The sequence below is a fragment of the Canis lupus genome, chromosome 25 (genome assembly GCF_003254725.2).
Source record: "Canis lupus dingo isolate Sandy chromosome 25, ASM325472v2, whole genome shotgun sequence".
NCBI classification, from domain to species: Eukaryota; Metazoa; Chordata; class Mammalia; order Carnivora; family Canidae; genus Canis; species Canis lupus.
In genome coordinates, this window is record NC_064267.1 from 13,511,602 (window position 1) to 13,532,340 (window position 20,739).

Consider the following 20,739-nt stretch of genomic DNA (forward strand, 5'->3'; position numbering starts at 1 on the left):
AGAAATACTTTTTAAAAAACTTTTATTTTTATTTATTTGAGAGAGAACAAGTGAGAGAGCACAAGTAGAGGGAGAAGGACAGAGGGAGAGGGAGAAGCAGACCCCCCCCCCCCCCCGGGCAGGAAATCTGACTCACAGCTGCATCCCAGGACCCTAGGATCATGACCTGAGCCAAAGACAGATGCTTAACTGACTGAGCTACCCAGGGGCCCCATGAAACACTATTAATATGGCAACTGATCTTCGTACATCAGGGCTTTTCTCAATACAGTCAAAAGAAAATAGAAAAAATTTGGATAAGACATCTGTCCTCTATAACACTTAGTTCAAATTTCTGTCATTTAAAAAATCATCTAGGAGCACAGAAAAAAAATAAAAATAAAAAAATAAAAAATAAAAAGTAATCTCACTGTTACTACTAATTAGCTTTAAAACAAATGTGTTGATTTTAACTGTTATAATAAATTCATGGGCAGCCTGGGTGGCTCAGCGGTTTAGCGCCACCTGTAGCCCAGGGCATGATCCTGGAGACCCCAGATCGAGTCCCACGTCAGGCTCCCAGCATAGAGCCTGTTTCTCCCTCTGCCCCTGTCTCTGCCTCTCTCTCTCTCTCTCTCTCTCATGAATAAATAAATAAAATCTTTAAAAAAATAAATTCATACTAAAAATACTTTCTTTTTTACTTTTTTTGTACTTTCATATATATATATATATTTTACTTAACATTTTAAGAATGGGACTCTTTGGCTTGAAAACGGTATGACAATCATGTATTTTACAATATTGGGTCATGCATTTCTCTTGCTTAAGCCTTCTCTATGGCTTGTGGTGGCTGAAATCCTGATCCCCTAACCTTACCTGCAAATTCTCATGTGAGCTGGCCTCTCAGGTGACTTTGCCCTGTACTTTGTGGGCACCAGCCAGACAACCACCTCTTCTGCCATTTGCAATGCATCTTCCCCAGATCTTTGTTGGGTTGGCTATATGTTTTATTTAGGTCTCTAAGTGACATCTTGAGAGGCTTTCCTGACATGCAAACCCATTCATCCCCCCATGACAAACTTCTGTTCCATGTTCCTCACAGCAGTTATCACTGATTCTCTTGTTATTCGCTGTTTGTTCAATGTCTGTTACCCTCACTGGAATGGGAGCTCTAACATGATGGGGACCTGTCTGTCTCATCCTACGCCATGCCCTGGCACATCCTTGGTTTTCAATAAATATCTGTTGCATGATGAGTAAATGACTTGTCCCGTATTAAGCCAATCACTGATTCTATTTGCTATGAAGCCAACATGTTTACTCATTAGCAAGTGTGAATTCCCAATTACCACCACCTAAGGTGCCTTGAGCCAATCCTAATTGCTAGGGCAGGAGAATAAACACTGAATAACTATATTATCACTGCCTTGTTAGCAAGGGACGACATAATTGCACCTCACTGAATGGCTAAACCACCAAGGCTCTAAGATAAGCAGGCATTCCTATGTCCTGTCCTACAGAGGGATTTACTCTTCTGTGCTCTAGAGAGACACATTCACTTTTTTTTCTGCTCTTATTAGTAGAGAAAATCTTCCCCAAATTTCAACAAATCTATTGCTAAATGCAGCAATTCCCACTACAAGGATCATCTCTGAGCACTAACTTTTACAAATTCTCTGAGTTCTCAACTCCAAGGTCAGTGATGTCATATTCACCTGTGGCCAAATGACCCTTAATGGGCTTCCCAGGTGCCAGGCATAGAGATGGCAACTACCGCGCCCTACCACAAACACCACACCTGGCACCTGTGTGGGCTGACTGAGGAAAAAAACCCACCAAAAATAAACAAAAAATGTCCAACCCTGCCTCTCAAGTTCTTTTTTCCTCTAAAAGTCCAATAGATCCAGGAGATCCAGTAATTCTCTTAAATGTACTCCAAGAGCAAATTTGTACCTGTTCCTCCAGGGTGCTAGAAGGTCTACACTTCTTTCCTCAGCCTCCCTAAGGATTTAGAAGTGGCCCCACTGAGAAGCAAGTGGAGGAATCTGGCTGTTCCTGGATTATGTTTAAATTGTTACTGGATTTCAGGATGGATGCTTCTGGTCATCTGTTTTCTGCTGGCTGGAATGCTTCACCATCACAGTTGGAGGCAGGGAGGAAAAGGGAGCCAAAGTGAAAGGCAGACACTCACTGATAATGAAGTAGAAAAGCGATTAGCCAAGATCTGCTAAAAAAAACTCCTGAAGAACTAATCTCTGCTTGGAATGTGAAATATCGCTATTCAAATGATAAGACCTACACCACACTGTGAAAAAAATTTTTTTATTTAAAAATTCACCTCTGCATGTTTCTATTGTTGTTCAAATGGGTTAAATAAAATGACTTTCAAAAAAAAAAAGGGGGATTAGAGTTTTTCATACTGCTTTCCAGGGCATGTGATGAGCCATCAGCACTAGTTACTGACATTAAGCTCTCAAGTAAAAATAATTTTTGAAAAGGGGTCTTGTTGGCAAATAGAGAAAGCTGACATTAAACTAATGGAAGCCACGATGGGAAAAACAAATTTGCTCAAGTCATTCTGGAAACGGAGTCTAAGGATGCACTGCCAGCACACCAGAGCTGGACACTAACCTGCCTCCACGCCTATCAGCTAACCTAACTGCAACACAAATTAGACCATGATTTCTTCATCCTCTTTCAGAGATTGCATAAAGATTCAGTAATCCTATCATTACAGCAATGGCCAGGGGCTCAGCTCCTGGGATGTCCAGCATGGCTAACGAGCCACTAAAAGGGGAACTGGAAGTCCTTTTCCTTTTCTTGCTTCATAACAAATATAAAAGGTATTTATAAAAGTATTCTTAAATTATTAAATACAAAAGCTATTTATAAAAAAAACCCCACCACCACCACCATCAAGGCACTCAGGATTTACCACCCACAAAAATAACAGAGAACCAATGATTTTCTGTTGACACAGGAGGATTAGGTATTAGGTAAATGCTAATTAGGCGTTTTATTTCCTTAGGAGTTGCTTTTCTTCATCCTCTCTCTTTCCTGTGTCCAGGATGCAAACAATCACCAGAAATCCCCATTTGGGTAATCCAGTGAGCCTTTTGGTAATTTCCTGGACCGTTTACTCCCTTTCTTCTACTAATGCATTTCCTCACCTGTACTGAGTGTTTGTCAGCAATGGGGCAGGATTCACTGGGCTTGCATGGGGGTGCGATAGACTCTGCACTGCTCTAACACACTCTCCCTGTGGTCTCAACTGTGTGTGCCCTCTAAGGCCTCACCGTGGGTTCTTCCCTACACAGGATTAAATCCACTCAATTAATTTCTTTGATAGACCATCTTAGTCTCCATTAAGGTGATTCTAGCTGGAAATCATCTTCCTCAATAAGGCTTTTCTTTTCTGAATCGGATCAAAACAGCTGGGGGCCTTTGTGAACTCTTGTTCTTCTTTCTCTGAAGTCGACAGACTATTTGGCTTCTGTATTCTTGTAGGGGAGGGCAGAGTCTCCATGTGGGTTCCATGTTCTCTATGTTAAGAGATGCATAAGGCACCAACATCCAGCTATTATTTTCTGGTTTCCTTGGAGTTCTGCAAGTGACTTTATCATACTGGCAGGCTTTGAGTTTCTCCTGAGGCCTCCAGTCAGATTCCTGCTCTCAGGTGGCCACCCCTCCTGGTCTCTCTGGGGGCTCCACTGCTTTCCACATGTTCTGGGATGCAATTGGAAATGGAAGCATTTGGGTGGCTCTCAATACCTTGCCTTTGTAAAAGGAAGCCTGGAGTCAAAGATGAGGGTCTGGCCTCTGACTTTGCTTAGGTGATGCTGGGGGTGCTGGTGACACCATCACCTTGAGGCTGAGTTCCCTCTTCTGCAGAGGAGCAATTCATTCACAGCATGTGGTGATAATCATGGTGAGAAAAAGAAAATGGGGCATAACTCCTATTAAGTCCATGGCATTAAAAACAAGGCAGGGTGGGGGTAAGGGGACATGCTTCTTGAGATTAAAAGAAACTTAAAAACATAGCAACCAACAGTTACCTGTGGCCCTTACCTAGATCCTCATATAAACCTAATAAATCTCTAAAAAGAAAGGTTGGGAGGACCCAGAAAATCTGTTTGTGGACTGGGTATCAACTAAAACCAAGGAATTATTATTTTTTTACCTGATAACAGGCATGAGTTACCATGTTTATATGCAATAGCACAAACAAGTATAACATGTATTAATGATAATACATGTTAAAATGGAGGATGTGATATTTAGAATTATATCCTGAAGTACATGAGGGTGAAATATGATGTCGAAGATTTGCTTTATATGCTTCAGCAAAACCAAAATGGGGCCAGGAAGGAGTCAGATGAAGCAGTTGTGGCAAAACGTTGGTAAATGTTAAAAATCCGGGCAGTGAGGATATGGGAGTTCTTCATCCTAGCTGCTCTACTGTTGTGTATGTTGAACATTTGAATAACTGAAAAAACTTGTCCAAATTAATATATTCAGGGCAGCCCAGGCTGATGTGATCACAGTGGTGAGAAGTCAGAGACAACTTAGTAATGTCATGGGGTGTGTCTGGGGGTGGCAGCATTTGTCCTCAGGGCTGCAGGTCCCTCCAGGACAACAGTCTCTCTGCCTCATTTGTCCTGAGCACCCAGAGCTTGACCCAGTACGACACTGTTGTCTAAAACCAACTAACCGAGAAGGGCCAAGAGGCAGCAGCAGCTGCAGAAAGGTATGACCAAGTTCGGGGAGGAGGAGCCTGGGAGGGCAAGGGGAGAGATGGGAAGCTAAGATCCATGCAGGTGAAAAGAGGGAGAGAAGGCAGAAATCATGGTGTGGCTCTGGTCTGCACTTACCTGGACAAGCTAATAGGAAAGATTCTAGACCAGGGAGCAGCATGAGTAGGGCTGTGCTTTGGAAATAGTCTTGGCTGTGTGTAGGGTGGAGCGAGGCAGGAAGACACCCCAGCCGGGAGACCAGCCAGGGAGACAGAGTGGCAAAGAAGCTACTGCCATTGACCTCGGGAAGGATGCTAATCCAGGGGCTGGAAAGATGGTCTATTTAGGAGTCCTGGCACCCTGCCACATGTGGCAGCAAAGAGGGGACAGGATGATGCCAGCATTGTGTGTGAAGTACTGCAGCAACCTGTCACTGATGAGGGCAGGGAACTCTGAAGGAAGGGCTAGTCCTCAGGAGAGATGGCGCACTCAGGTATAGACGTGCTGCGAGCAGACAGTCTGGACTGGGCACGCAGCCTGGCTGGGAACACACTCTTCTTTGCAAAGTGGAGTTAGGTAAAACAAAAATCCAAGGTTGGCTTGGGAAACTGTCAGGACTGTGAACTCTCCCCCATGCTCCTGACCCAAGAGTCACCACTGCTTCCTTACACTGCTCTCATGTGCCTGGGGCCCAGCCAGCTCCTTGTCCTTCCCCCCCAGTCACGGGAGTGTACCCTGATGACACAAACCGAAGAGTACGCTGTGCTCACACTCTAAGAGCTCTGGGAAAAACCCACGCGTGTTATAAATGGCCAGAGAAACCTGTTACTCAGCTTCTACACTGGGGGACAACATGGGTGTTCACACTTGCCGAACGTCTCCATGTGCTTTAATATGTATTATTTCACTTAAACCTCCAAGTAACTTGAGAAAGCTGAAGTCCAGAGAAGTTAATAACCCAGCAAAGGTCACACAGCTGAGCGAGTGGCGGGGCTAAGAGCCCAACTCCAGTCTGTCTGCCTCTCTGCTCTGTGCTCTTTCCTCTGCTTCATGACACAGTGATGGAAAAAATGCAGCTGGAAGTGAAATAAATCTTAACCAGGTGTTGGAAGCAGATATTTGCCACCTGGCCTGGAGAGATTTGCTAAAATGATGCCATAATTTCCTATCCTTCTAGCTAATAAAAACCTAGTAGATACTGTAGGGAGGACAAGTGTAGAAAGGGGAAACAAAGGAAAATGGAGAGGATGTGCTGCCAACGGCCACTATGAAGAGGAAAAAGGAGTTCTCCTGAAATGATAGAATGATGTATTAGGGAAATGATATGCAATCAAGCTGGAGTATCTCCTATTTTGAGGCTTGCTTACACTCATTTTTGACTCAGCAGTTGTACAATTTTAACTTGGAGGTGTGACAACACCAAATAGTTTTTACACATTAAAGATCAAAGAATCTCTGTTTAAAGCCCAAAGTATAATGGATATTTTTTGAGTTGTGTACTCACCTCAAAATGTACTGGGGAGTTGTGTTTTGGTATAGTTGGTTTTTTAAAAGAGCATCAGGTGAGTGCTGCCTGGAGTGGAGGAATCATCTTTGGCGTGTTTGAAAATCGGGCTGATCTGTCTCAGGCTCTGGCCCCTATTTTTCCACTGATAAGACTCCATTCGGATTCCCAGATGGCGAGGTTGGACCAGTGCCCCACCTATCTGCACAGAGGTAGGCCCCAATGACATGGGAGCTGGTGAGCACAAGCTGCAGCACCCCGACTTGGGAGAGAATCACATTTCCCTCCTGGATTCCCGAAAGGCAGAGCAGCTGTCTAGATTACCCTGTGCACGCTGGCTCGGCCCCGGGGTCACACAGCCTGTGTATCAGCATTCACGAGGACAGAAAACCAAGTAAGAGATTCAGTGATCGCTCACCATAAGGCGAAGACCAGTCACCTGGCTACCTTTACCAAGGGCACAGAGTAAACTGTACTCCAGGGAGGCACTTAAGTGAAAGAGAATCCCACCGCTGTGCTGGTGAAAGAGAGGAGCAGCAACCAGAACTCCCTGACCTTGCAAGAGGAGAAAATCAGCCCAGGGCCTACCCTGCACCCCCTCCCCCACCCACTGCGATGAACAGAAAGAAGTTCTCAAACAAAACAAGGGTCTCCTTGTGGTTTATTCAGATTAAGCAGAACTGGGAAACTAGATGTTTTCATCAAATACATTCACCTCTCGACTGCTCTAATACCCAAACATCAGAACACCCTCTGCCTTGCACCAAAGGAGAAAACAATTTAGTCTGCCACTCCTACGTGACATCTTAGGCCTATTAGAAATTATATTTGTAAGGTAAGTGGCCACCGGTAGATCTTCTTCCACCAGAGAAAAGCAAAAATTGCCTGAGTTACCCTTTAGGAATAAAGAGGGAGCAAATACTCCCAAAAGATTGAAAGAAAGAATTCTTCCCTTTAGCTAATGTTCAAGACACGTGCAGAGTATTGTCGTGCTATCCTACACACAGAACAGCAGGGATATCTCGTGGTCAAGACTTCTGGGGAAGATGGTTTGGGGAAAGGTATTCTGAACAATACAAATATTAACAAGTGTCTGGTGTTTGTGAGGTACACAGACAATACATCAAGGAAAAGACAAAACATACATTAGGAAAAGAAAAAATAAAAACATTTCTGTTTGCCAGTTGAAGCATTTTCTTACTTCCCTGTAGTTTCTGGGCATCTTATTCTCAGATCTCATCTTTTCTCCTTCTCAGCTTGTTTTCTCTAAGTCATGAGCACAGGCTTAATTATGCATAAATAACACAGCTTCATTTCAGAAGACAAGACTTCCTAATGCAAAAGTGCAGAAGCATGCTAATGAGATTATCATAACATTATTGTGTTTACCAAAATAATAGAGAGTTTGGGGCTTGGAAAAAAAAAGAGTTTGGGGCTTGGACAAGATCAATAAAACGGTAAGTTGAAGTATTTTATTGAACAGAGAAAGAGCATAGAGGGACACTCAGAATTCGTAGCTACCGTTTCAAATTTTTAATTGTAAATTTGGCAGCAAAGTGCTTTTTTTTTTCGATTACTGCATAAAAATTTTTGTTCTATTTCTTCTGAGCACATTCCTGAGAAAACCTGCTAGAATATTTGCCAATGACTTGGACCCAGGTTTTATGACTTGGCAGGATGTCCTGGAGGAAGGCTTTCAGAGTGGAGCAGCGGGGCTCTCCTGCGGCTGGGGATGTTGAGGACACCTGGTGTGCAGAGGCCCTGCCAGCAGGGGAAGGCAGGGTGGGTGGGAGGACGGGCTCCCAGCCTACTCCTCTTCGCGGGGTAGGGCGATGCTAATAGGCCACGTGTCTGTCCGTCTGTGAGTCTGCTGGCTCTACTCTGAAGCCCTGAGGTAGGTGGCCACTCACTGCAGGCCTAGCAGCGGCCTGCCCCTTTCCCAGTATCTCTCTGTGGCCACTCTCAACAGGAGCCAACGCAACAGGCACCACAGGTCTCCACAGACAATGCAGGCTCACCCTCCCTTTGTCACCAGCAACTCACCGGGCTTTTGCATTTGTAGTCAGTCAACAAATATTTACAGAGCTTTTATTACGTCCAGCCTAACAACTGAAGCAAGATGCACAAGCACACTTTAATACTAGACGGGGTGGGGTGGGGGGGCTGGGATTAAGGACCTGGGAGCTGCAAGGAGAGGGGAGAGGACTCGGGTCCCTCAGGAGGGTGTCCCTAAATCTTTACAAGGAAGCACCTAGCTGAAAAAAACCCCGCCCCACCACCCACACCCGAACCCTGGGCTTCCCCCTCGCGCCCCCCCCCCCCACTCCTCACGAGCACCAGAGGCTCACAGGAATCCGGGCAGGTGTGAAAGAAGCACACAAAGGTGATAAAGGAACAGTTGTGAGGCCAAGCAGAACAAAAATCTGAGTGGCCCAGTCGCCACTATCTAGTTTGCAAATAGACCACCCAGAAAATCTGGGAGCAATTAGGAGACAGAAAAACAAATGGTGGTGGTGGTGAGGAGGGTGCTCTGAGGATCTGAGGATGGTGGGAGGCAGGGATCACCAAGCGGAGATGGAGGCGAGACCAGGCCTGGAGGAGACTGGAGTGGGGGCGGCGCACTTACATTCACGCGCAATCCCCGCAACTACAGAAGTTGGAACATGGACAAGGCGATCAGAAAACAGATTTTCAAATGCAGACGGGAGGAAACCACATCTAAACTCTAATCATCTTCCCATACACATGTGAATGTTGAAAAGTGAACTTTGAACAGGATAAGTGAATTTTAAAAATGTCATTCTTTTTATCAATGGTCAGGAGGGCTCACACCCCTCCTGGGGCCAAACTGAAGACTAGCAGCTGACATTCCACATTCCTGCTGGGGGGTAGGGGGAGTGGGGGTGGGGGGTGTCAGGCACCAGGCCTGGGTGTACAGACTGCTGCAGGAGCCCCGGCTCCAGCTCCACCCCCACCCCTACGTATTAGTCTTCCCTTACACAGGAAGGGACCAGCTCACTGTACGAAATGGAATGTCCAAGGTCATGTGGCTGAGCAGCAGCTGAGCCAGAATTCAAACCCAGGCTCCCGATCCCCATGGGCTGCATGACCGCAGGCAATCCCAATGGTGCCTCTGCACGGGCTGCTCCCTCTGCTGGAAATACACACGCATCATTTCCATCATTTCCGTCTACTCCCTGCCTCCACACCCTTGTCTCCCATGTGAAGCTGTTGGTCTCTCAAGCCAGATGGCCTCCTGGATTGCTGCCTCCTCTGAATGCCTCCACGCTATGGACCCCAGACCTGGCCCTGTTGTAACCTCACGGGCCAGAACAAGACCCTGACCCGCATCAGATCAAACATGGTAAAGAGCATTCTTAGGCCACCCTAGACACAAGGTTTTCCTTTCAAGTGCTGGAGAAGAGTTTGATAGTTTGGCTTTCAAATTCTCCTTTTATGGGACACCTGGTTGGCTCATTAGGTGAGCATCTGCCTTTGGCTCAGGTCATTATCCTGGGGTCCCAGGATTGAACCCCACATCAGGCTCCCCACAGGTTGTTGGCTTCTCCCTCCGCTGCCTGTGTCTCTGCCTCTGTATCTCATGAATAAAGTCTTGCAAAAAAAAAAAAAAAAAGGAAACTCTCGTTTTACTTAGAAACTACCTGTGATCTCTCAGCAGTTACTGTGTATATGTGAGTATTCTTGAGATCTAGGATGCCTTGGGAATTGTTTTCAGTGGTGCTAAAACTTGGTGTGCTTTTTAAGCTGAGCAGTTATTATGACTGATAGGCATTTTGTAGAGTTTTAAGTGTTTATTTATTTCAATTTGTAGTGGTTTCTCCCTATTTTTAGAATCTATGAACATGTTTTTTTCAGGTCTTAAGAATTTTGTAAGTCCTTGAAAATCTAGTAGGTGCTAAGCACTGTGCCTAAAGCATCTAACGGACAGAGCAGGCCTTAGCCATGTGCTGCCTTGTGTAACAGTTATATATAGATCTGCTTTAAGCCCTGCTGCTGTCCCCACAAACTCATGGCTTTCAGCTTACTGAAGACAGTGATTTTTGTCTTGTTGACAGATTATTTTTAGAGTGATGAGCACAACTGCCATGTAATGGATGCTAATGGACTCACTTGTTAAAAAATGTCATAAACACAAAAACCACAACTTCAACTGCGTACTCTACAACCCCTTCCCTAAAACATACGCAGTTATTTGAAGTTATATTCCTAATACTTCTCACAATCTGGATTCTCTTTCCTTCAAAAAAATGCTTTGTCTTCATTGCTTTGAAAGATGGTATGAATAAACAGAACATAAACAAGACACATAGTAGCAATGTCTAAAAGTATTCAAATTGTAGATTTCTGTTGCCCTGGCATTTAGCTACAGATTTCCTTGAAGCATTTATAGAAGAGTTATACTCATAATTTTCCAGACATTCCATGTGTCTAAGACAGCAATTTGTTCTTGGGTCCAGGTAGACTTCTTTTGGTAGTATATGGGCTTTAACTAGATGCAATCTAGTAACATTATAACATGCACGATTAATCAAAAGCTTTTCATATGCCAAACTTTTAGGTATGGGGAAGAGGCAGCTCATGCTCTACCACAAATAATGAGAGGGAACAGCAGCATATGTTTCTGTGAACTAGCCTGCACGTGACATGAGTTTTCTCGGCACCAATAGAAAATCATAATTCATTAAAAGGAAAACAAAAAACCCCATGTATACTTGCTGTGAACTGTAACAAGATTTACATGAATAACATGTATTATTTAGCATGCAAACCTTCATGGTAGATGCTCATCCTTTAGTATAATATTGGCCCTGCTATCAAAAGGCCTAGCTTTTAAAAATTCTTTGGTAATGTTACTAAAACAGAACATTTCCACCTTAGGCTAGTGTTGCTACTATTTCCATTTTCTACATGTGGGTTGTTTTTTACCCATGCCTGGACCCAATAGAAACCCCTGGGGACAGGCCAGATTTCATGCGGCCACTGACAAAATGTCATTTAAATCTCCTTTTGACTGTATTCTTAGAGAATAACCCAAACACGTAAAACTAAGTGGTCCTTGCTTGCATAGAATGTTGAGAAGAGAAAACAGGGAAGGGAAAGGTAGGGAGATGGGCCGGGAGAACTGGCCCCCACTCCCCACATTTGGCTGGAGATGGCCCACCTTTTTCCATTACTGTCCCGAAGCATCGCCTTCCCCATCACTCTGGACTTCGTCTCCAGCTCTTGTACCTCCTCCAGTAGCGTTTTTTTGCAGGTATGCTTGGCCCTGTGTCACAAGGAAAAGATAAAGAACACATGACACATGAACTTTCCATGGCGGTAGAGACTGATTGCTCCCTTTCAGGCCATATCTGGATGCCCTTTGAGGCTGTGGCTGTAGCTTCAGACATCATAAACATTCACAGTCCCTGTGTACAGCCAGGGCTCCACTCTCATAAACAAGGAAGCAGGACATAAACAAGTCCTGTAGAACACATTGGGGCCAGGAAGTTACCTGGCATCTCCTCCAAAGAACACTGCTTGTTCCCGAAAGCCTGGGGATCTAACTGAGGACCCCAGCCATTCAGACCAAAGACTGGGGTTAGTGGATATTCTGGGGTCTATCTCTAAAGCTTTTCACTGTCGGACCTAAGAACCCAAAAGATGCTTAAATCCTTACGTTAGTGGATGTGTACAGGTCCCTTGGCCCCTGCTGCTGCTGTGATCACAGAGCCCTGGGTGAGCAATGTGTTCTCTGTTTAGTATGAAAAGAGCCACTGTCACAGCAGGAATGGGATTTATAATGCTGGAGTTCATGCTTTCAAGTCAAATCCTAGACCTGAATTTTAGGGTCAACACAAATATTCAGACACAGCTTTTCCACCCTTCTCTTGCACAGACTTCTCATCAGGGCCCATAATCGTGGGCCTCCACAGGTGTAAAACAACTGATAGAAGAACAAAAACATGCTGGACTCTCCACTGCAGTTTAAACCGTCAGCCTGGTTGGGTCACTCCCCTTGAACTCTAGGAAGAGCTGCCTGCACCCGTTTTCCGGTTCAACTAAGAATACCTTACAACGTTCAAATACACAGTTGATCTCAGGGTCTTCCTAAAATTGAGACTAAACACAGAGCTACCGGCTGGAAATGATATAGTTGAAGAGAGGCATTTAACTAGACACAGGAATGAAATGGGAAGAGAAAAACAGAAAAAAAGAAAGAAAAAAGGCTCTGAGCTTAGCAATCAATCCAGGGCAGTTTTCCTTATTATGAAAAGCTTTTTCATTAGTTTCAAGAGTAAACAAATGTGAAGATCCTGCTAAGTACCAGGACTCAAAGACAGAAGAACAAAAAGGGAGCATCTCTGCAAGGAAGTGAAAAACAATGTAACAGGACTCAAGCTGTTTTAGTGGAATCACATAGTCCCACCCCCCCACCCCCCACCATCAAGGGAAGAAAGTCTGTTAAGATAATGCATCCCCTAACACTCCAAGTTAATCTATAATGGAGTATTAGTCCTAAAACACCGTATATGTGCCTGCCATTCCTTTCCCCCAAAGTAAACAGGAGAACTTAGCCACACAGGTTTTAACACATAATACCTTAATTACATCAAGCCGAGTCCCAGGACTCGGTAGAGATAACATGCTGCAGTTCAAAGCAGAGGCTGTGGAATTTTATTTTAAACAAGAAATAAGAAAACATTTAACATTTTGCTGGAGACAGTCAAAAAGGATGTTAAAATTTACACTGTCCCATATTATTGAATATGGTGGGCCTCCAGCTTTCATCCCATGGGCTTACAGGGCTAGAATGATAACAAGACAACTGAGCAGCAAGGAGAACTTGTTCTCCCCAGGAGAATCTGTCTGCGCATCCTGAGGATGAGTGTGTGTTCTGTTTCAGGACCCTCTTCCCTCCACCATCCTCCTCCTCTCCTTCTTCTGACTTCCTCCCCACACAGAGCAAGCAGAGCTCACCAACCTCTAGAACAGCCCTTGAAGTAGGCTAAGAACAGGAAGGGCTGGACTAGTGGGTGCAGGACACTGGAAGTCTATACCTTAGGCCAAGGGAGAATGTGACCCACTGCATCAAAGCTGCTGGTTTGGGCTCATTCATAAAATCACTGCAGAAGGAAATCATCTGAGTATGCTGATGCTACCAGGCACTGTACATGTTCTCAGTGGATTAAACTCCTATGTCTAAGAGTTATTTGGCAATTTTTCAGTCTTTCCACTAGGCTAACTCCCATGGGCTAGCCTGGGGACTTAACCACTATTTGGGAACACCGGGTGGCAACACCCAGTGTTGGGGGTGATTCTGTGAGTCTTTCTGAATGTGGCACTGGGGTAGAATGATAGCAATGGAAAACTGCTTTCTCAAGAGACCTTAACTAATAAAGCCTTAATTAGATAAAGGATCCCTCCCCCATCAAAGTCCACCTGTGAAAAGCCAATCTTTAAGCATTAGCCACCGGCATGCAATTTAGGTCTCACCAGGAGCTGAGGTTTGGCTTGCTTGGAGTCACAGCTGACGGAGTGAGCTCCATTATCCATGAGTGGCTTATGCCTGGTGGTCCAGGGCTGCTCCATCTAACCCCGCATCCAGAGACCAGATGATTACAGAAGGGATAACATAGGGATGCTTAGCCACTGTCAGAGTGTTAAGAATCATCTGTGAGCCTCCAGGTATAGTTGTGGGTAACTCCAGGTTATTAGGGACTTAGCTTAGAATCTTGAAATTTTCATCCTTTTTTTCCCTGGAAACTTTTTTCCTCAATTCTTTCTTTTGCATGGAAAAGTAGCAAGTCGAAAGGAAACATGAAATTCTAAATATGGATGAAAACGTAAATACAATGTGCTTCACGTGAACTTAGTTTCATTAGAAAGTTTTTCTTTTTCAAAAAAAATCAAGACTCATTTGTATACAGAAATTTCTTATTACCTTTTATTTCCTTTTAACTGCCTATCTGGGATTATAATAAGGAAATGAAGTCATTCTGGAATTGCTGAACGTATTGTGTGCTGACTGGTAAAGAATAAGAGATACAGTTAGATAAAAAGAGACTGGTTCCTGTGTTCAGTGGCCTTGAGCTTTATATTATTTTTATAAAGCAACTAGTGGATTTCTCCTAAATGAGAATAAGTATGTGGCAGCTTACCTAAGAATGCTGTCATGGGTAAACATTTTGGAAGTGTGTAAGCTAAAGGATATTAAAATAGTTCTGGGCAATTTAAACTTCATGCTTCTAATAAAAATACTCATTAGCCAGGTATCACATATAATCAATCAATTATTTTAGTAAAAGATGTGTTAGTTTGTCCCTCATGAAAATTGTGGTTAACAGGATAACAGAGTAGGTACTTTATGGCATCCAAATCTGACTTAAGATAGTCGAGTAATGGATCTTCAAGCAGAAAGCTGACAGACTTCATGGAAAAAATGACTAAATGACCTCATGCTGGTTTTTTTTTTTTTTTCCCTCTGACTCTGAACGGTCTAGGTCCTAAAATGGGTGAGAGGGACTGTAAGTAAGTGGGGGAAAATGCAGAAAGAGCAGCTCACTTTCTTAAGTACTCATAGAGATACACATGAAAACACGGGCCTGCCTTCTGCTGTGATTTAAAAGCTCTTTGAAAATAGAGTTAACCACTAAAATGCAAAACAAAGCAAAAGGTCTGTAAGATCGGTCCTAGGCAAGATGAGAGAATGCAACTGCACCATGGAAGACTCCAAACATTGCCCATGTCACCGTCACGGCACAGGCTTTTCACATGCTCCAGGAATCCGGTTCACTTTATTCAAAACTCTCCTTGGAAGTCCAAGGAGAGCCACAGCACATCATGTTTCAATAAATCGTTGACAATTGGAACCAAATGACAATTGGTGGTTGTGGACAGTCAGGATTCATGTTTTTTGTTCAGGGTGCAGGAAGGGGAAAACAGAACACATTCTGGAAAGCTGAAGCTCAGAAAGAGAAATCACAGTCCCGTACTATGGCAACTCTTAGTCTGCTTTCACTTCCTGAAGAAGCCTCTGAATTTACTGGACTCAACAACATCTCTTTCAGGCTAGGAGTATAACAGAAGATAAAACATGGGCCCCATAATCTCAGGGAGATCAAATCAGCTTGCAAAATGCTTGTCTTTGAGGAGAGAGGTGACTGTTATTTAGACTTTAACCGTGTATTATAAATTGAGCCTATACTTTGGGCAAATACTGCAGGGGAGAGCCAATATATACAATCCTCCCTGGTTTCCCCAAATAAAAAGAGGCAAAAGTACATTTCTCTAAGTGCCTCTGGAATTCAGTAGCGGCCTTTCCAGCTCAGCCCAGAGCTGAGGCACCATCTGCTCCTGGGAAGGGCTGTTTTCTGGGCCTATCTGGGGCAGGGGGCAGCAGGTAGGGCCAGCACCTTCTTCTTAGCTCATGGTCCCTTCTCCCACCTGGCTGCCAAGTTTCTTGGAAACAAGTGACTTTAACTCTTTCCATATGGTGGAGCTGGAGGCAGTGTCCTTTGATTTATCCTTGCTAAAAATGTAAATGGTGCTAATTTTACAGTGTCAGGAGAAACCAGAAACAAGTCCTGTTTGAAGGAATAATTTGCTTCATTGGTGACTGCTAACTTTTACTTGGCATGGATTGGGAGAGATCCAGAAGACTGATGAGGAGGTAGAGACATTGTAATCTGTAGACACTTTTTGAAATGGTAGAAAGATAAGATACTTCTGCTCAAGTCTTGCTTGGCAAATACACAGGCTCAATAAAATTTTTTTTCATGACATTAATCAAAATAGTTGAATTAAAATAGGCTGAGATTAATTTATAATCACATTCCTATTCTCAATCACTATAAATTGTAAAGTGATCTGATATAGCCAGTATCATGTTGTATTTACCCGAAACTAACCTGATTGGTACATAAAATTAAAGAAATTTAGCAAGGTAATACAGTGAGCCACAACTGGGCTCTGTGCTTTAAGAACAAATAATAGAACTAGCATTTTGTTTCAGAGCATTTATTAGATTAAGAAGACATCTTTCCGGGCTATAATAATTTTATTTCCCAGGATTCTAGCTATTTACAGAACACAATTTTAGCAGATAAAGGGAAGTAGTGGTAAATCAAGCCATTTAATAAATTAGAATTGTTTAATTTTTACTAATAGTTGCAAAACTTAGTTAAGAGAAAAAAAAAACACCCAAAATATGTGCTATACAATTCTCTCTCTTCCTCTCTCTCTATTAGGCATCACCAGTTGTCAAGATAATGCCAAAATGAAGACTTTTTCAAAAGGCATCCTTAACTGTCAGGCAAGAACAGTTCACATTGACTGTGGGAGGAAGGGGGAAAGATAAAAATGAAATCTGATGTCTTTTCCTGGAAGGTTTGGATTAAAGTTGCAATTCTCTACCTCAGGGCCCCAAAATAATTATGCTTTGCCCAAAGTAAAACCAATCCAGGAGTCTCAATTTTCAGGGAAGTTGGCAACTATTTGTAGGAGTAATCAGCCTACCCCAAACAAAAATCATTATTATCTCATTTGGAGTATTCCATGTCTTTCTCATGGATGAAATTAAAATTAACATTACCTTAGAACTTAGTCGCTTAGCTAACCTTGTGTACAAGATATTTCAGAAACAGTATATTATTGTATTTTGAAACATATAAGCAAAAATTGAGCATGAATTATTTCCTATTTAACCTATATGATCCTAATTATTTCCTCTTTAACCTACATTATAATTTCATCTTTGTGATTAATCTTCTCATAGATCTGTACAGTGACACTCTAAATTATATTTGAAAGATTCCTACTATAAATTACATATATACAATTTACATTTAAATATGGGATTTAAAGCCAGGTTTTATTTGTGATCGCTTAGGTATTGATTTTTAGATATAAGGGGAAATGAATTTTGAGTTATGCTTCTTAAACCTGATGGAATGAATCTGTACCTAGAAACCCTCCTTAAAAATCATGTACAAGAAGCACCATACCTATTGACCTACACAGCCTGTCTCAGGACTCCTTTTTGTCTATATTCTCATATCAAGGTGAAACACAGGTTAAAATTAACACACACACACACACACACACACACACACACACACACGGGAAACCCAAACCCCCAACATTCTTTACATCTGTTGCTGGCAGGAAGCAGGATACCTGTTCCTTCAGAACTCCCACAGCATCATGAAATAACCCTGTGGCGAGGGTTCACGAAAGGTGATTGCAAGGACGGCTGAGCAAGACTTAGGGTGACTATTTCACTTTTCACTTACGCTCTCCATGCTACATCTTCGATCAAACATGCTGTGGGCACCAGAAATAATCCCAACCAGAAGTGTGCGGAGCTCAGGACCATAGTTGCCTGCAAGAAACAGAAGTGACACCTGTATGAATACTTGTTCTTTCAAACACAGATGTAATTTAATCTCCCAGAATTGATTAAATAGAATGTGAAACATTCTATGACACAAAACCAACAGAAAAGCATTAAAATCAATCACAGTGAAAACATACACCCAGGAAGAATGTCAAGGGGACCTGACATGGTGAATGCCTCTTTCTTGATCTCCATCAGCATTGGCCTCCTTTTATTTTAACAAGTGTTGTCTCCCTCTGTCTATAAAGTGCTTTTAAGCCCCCTTCTGATCAGAATGGTGACCCTAAAGCCCTCCTTTGGAGAAAGCTAGAGCCAGACTCCTATCAAATGAACTTTTCTCTACTAGGCTTTTTATGTCCACTTTCCCTAGCCATGAGTTCATGTTCCTTCACTGCTCATTCATTCTTGGAACCGGTGCCTTGGTCCAAGGCATGGTGATTCAGAGGAAAATGTATGGTTATAGTCTTTGCCTTTAAGGAGCTTAAAATTATAAGTACAAACATACATGCATACACACCATTGTACAATACAATCTACAGGTCTTCCATGACTTATGATGGGGTCACATCCCAATATGCCCATAATAAATTGAAAATATCCTAAGCCAAAAATGTGTTTAATACACCTAACCTACTGAACATCATAGACAGTTGGGCAAAACCATCTATTATAAAATAGGCTTTTGCTTTTGCCTATTTTATAATATAGTACCAATGTGAAAGATTGCATGGAGTTTCCTCAAAAAGTTAAAAATAGGAATACCATATGATCCAGTAATTTCACTACTGGGTATTTACCCAAAGAAAACAAAACATTAATTTGAAAGGTATATGCACCCTTATGTTTATTATAGCATTGTTTACAATAGTTAAGAAATGGAAGCAACCTAAGTATCTGTCCATAGATGAATGGTCGAAGAAGATACGGTGTGTATGTGTGCACGCGTGTATATATACAAAGTCATGCACACATAATGGAATATTACTCAGCCATAAAAAAACAATGAGATCTTGCCATTTCTGACAACATGGATGGACCTAGAACGTATGCCAAGTGAAATAAGCCAGACAAAGACAAATAGCCTAAGTGAAAACTTACCAGTAAGATCTAAAAAACAAAGAAATGAACAAACAAAAACACCAGTTATGGAATGACTAAGTCATGGGGAATTAAATGCACAGCATGGGGAATATCGTCAATAGTATAGTAAATGTTGTACAATGACATGTGGTAGCTACACTATGAATAGACTTGTCAAATCACTATGCTGTACACCTGAAAATAATGTAACATGTATCATCTATGCTTCAATAAAAAGGAAATAAGAAGATTAAAAATATAATAAAGTTGTTGAATATCTTGTGTAATGTATTAAATACTGTACTAAAAGTGACAAATGGCTGTCTTGGTGTAGAATGGTTGTCAGGGGATCCCCGAGTGGCTCAGCGGTTTAGTGTCTGCCTTCGGCCCAGGGTGTGATCCTGGAGACCCAGGATCGAGTCCCACGTCGGGCTCCCTGCGTGGAGCCTGCTTCTCCCTCTGCCTGTGTCTCTGCCTCTCTCTCTCTTTCTGTGTCTCTCATGAATAAATAAATAAAATCTTAAAAAAAAAAAAAGAATGGTTGTCAGTGTGTTGTTTATTTACCCTCACAGCACTATGGCTGGCTGGGAGCAGCCACTGCCCAGCCTCATGAGAGAGAATCATGGCACATACTGCTGGCCGGGGACAAGATCCAAACTCAAAACTCAAAGTACGGTTTTTACTGAATGTATATCACTCTGACGCCATCACAAAGTTGAAAAATCGTTAAGTTGAAAGTCCATCTGAAGTCAGGGACCATCTGTACACAAGACAGAGGAGTATGATATGTATCATGGTCATATTCTACGGGGTTTCACAAGGCTAGAAGGCTAGTAAGACTTCTTAAAGACGTCAGAATGTGAGATGTGGCTGGAAAGATAAATGGGATTTCCACAGCTGAAGAGGGGTCGAGGGAGAGCTTTCCAAGGGTCAGAATGAATGATGGGGATAGGTAGTGAGGAGCACAGCTTTTGATGAGATTTACTCGATCCTGGCATTCTGAGTCACGGGCAGAGGATTTTAAGGAATAGAGTTGCACAGCCAACTACAATGTCAGGTGAGGAACTGAAAAGAGAATTTAGGGCCAAAGCAGAGGGAGGGACAAGTTTGCTCTGAACAAAAACAGGGGCTGGGAAGTATAGAGTCCTTAGAGTTCAGTTTTAGTGAGCAAGGCCTGGAGCATGGAGCTGGCTGGCAAGTGGCAGGCCGGCCTGGAAGGGTGGGCTACTTTCAAAAAGGACCAAAGTGACAGAACCCTTTACATCCGTTGGTTTGCTTTTCTGGAGGCCTCACCAGGTGATTCCACTGGAATAGATCTGTTTTGCCACAAAAACTCATTACAAAGCAGCATGAGGCTTTCCAAGGGCAGGTGGGCAGTGGGGCTGGGGCACTTGTAAGGTGAGGACACCTGCAGGGACTTGGTAGGGCTGAGAACATGGGTGGCTCAGGGCAGCTCTCTTCAAGTGTGAGAGGGTGGGGTTCACCCTGACCCCAGGGTGGCAGTGGCACGCAAGGATCCACTCACTCTCTGGTTTCTACCTTCTCTTCTGGGAGCAGGCCACACCCACTGGGGCCCTGCTCTGTCCATCTGCTTGTACCTGAGCATGGCTTCTGTCTCTGCCATCTCGGCTTCTCTGTCTGCACCCCCAATCCCCAGCGGCCCTGGCAAAGCCCACAACTGCCCACACTGGTCTTGCCTCTGAAGTCCGTCACATATCTCTGCGTGGTACTCAGAACTTCATGACAATGAATCTGAGAAGCAGTGAGGTCTGGGGTAAGGCTGGACTCCACCCTGGCATTGGAGGACTGGCTTTCATTTTCTAAAACAAGAGAGCCAGCCTCCTAAAAGAACAGTTTTAAACCTCAAAACCATTTGAGTACATTGTGCCCTGTCAATTCATCCTCAGGAAGGAAGAGAATGTCAAAAGAGGTAAGTATGAGAATTTCCATTTAGTGCGGCCACCAAAGAAAGAAAGAAGTGTCCAAGAACAGGACTTAGCTGTAGAGGGGTGCCTACACACAGTGGGCCTCCGAGCAGCAAT

At 43.3% G+C, this 20,739-nt stretch overlaps 1 protein-coding gene across 14 annotated transcripts in view; it reads right to left on the reverse strand.

The window, feature by feature from the left end:
- The window catches only part of ATP8A2 (ATPase phospholipid transporting 8A2), a 569,987-nt gene that overhangs the window by 34,331 nt on the left and 514,917 nt on the right, over positions 1-20,739 (reverse strand). For all 14 annotated transcript variants that reach the window (XM_025462677.3, XM_035717600.2, XM_025462679.3 and 11 more), the window contains 2 exons: positions 17,514-17,602; positions 11,402-11,506 (listed from right to left, as the gene is read on the reverse strand). In XM_025462677.3, coding sequence (XP_025318462.1) covers positions 11,402-11,506; positions 17,514-17,602 — 194 coding nt within the window. The remainder of the gene's footprint in view (positions 1-11,401; positions 11,507-17,513; positions 17,603-20,739) is intronic.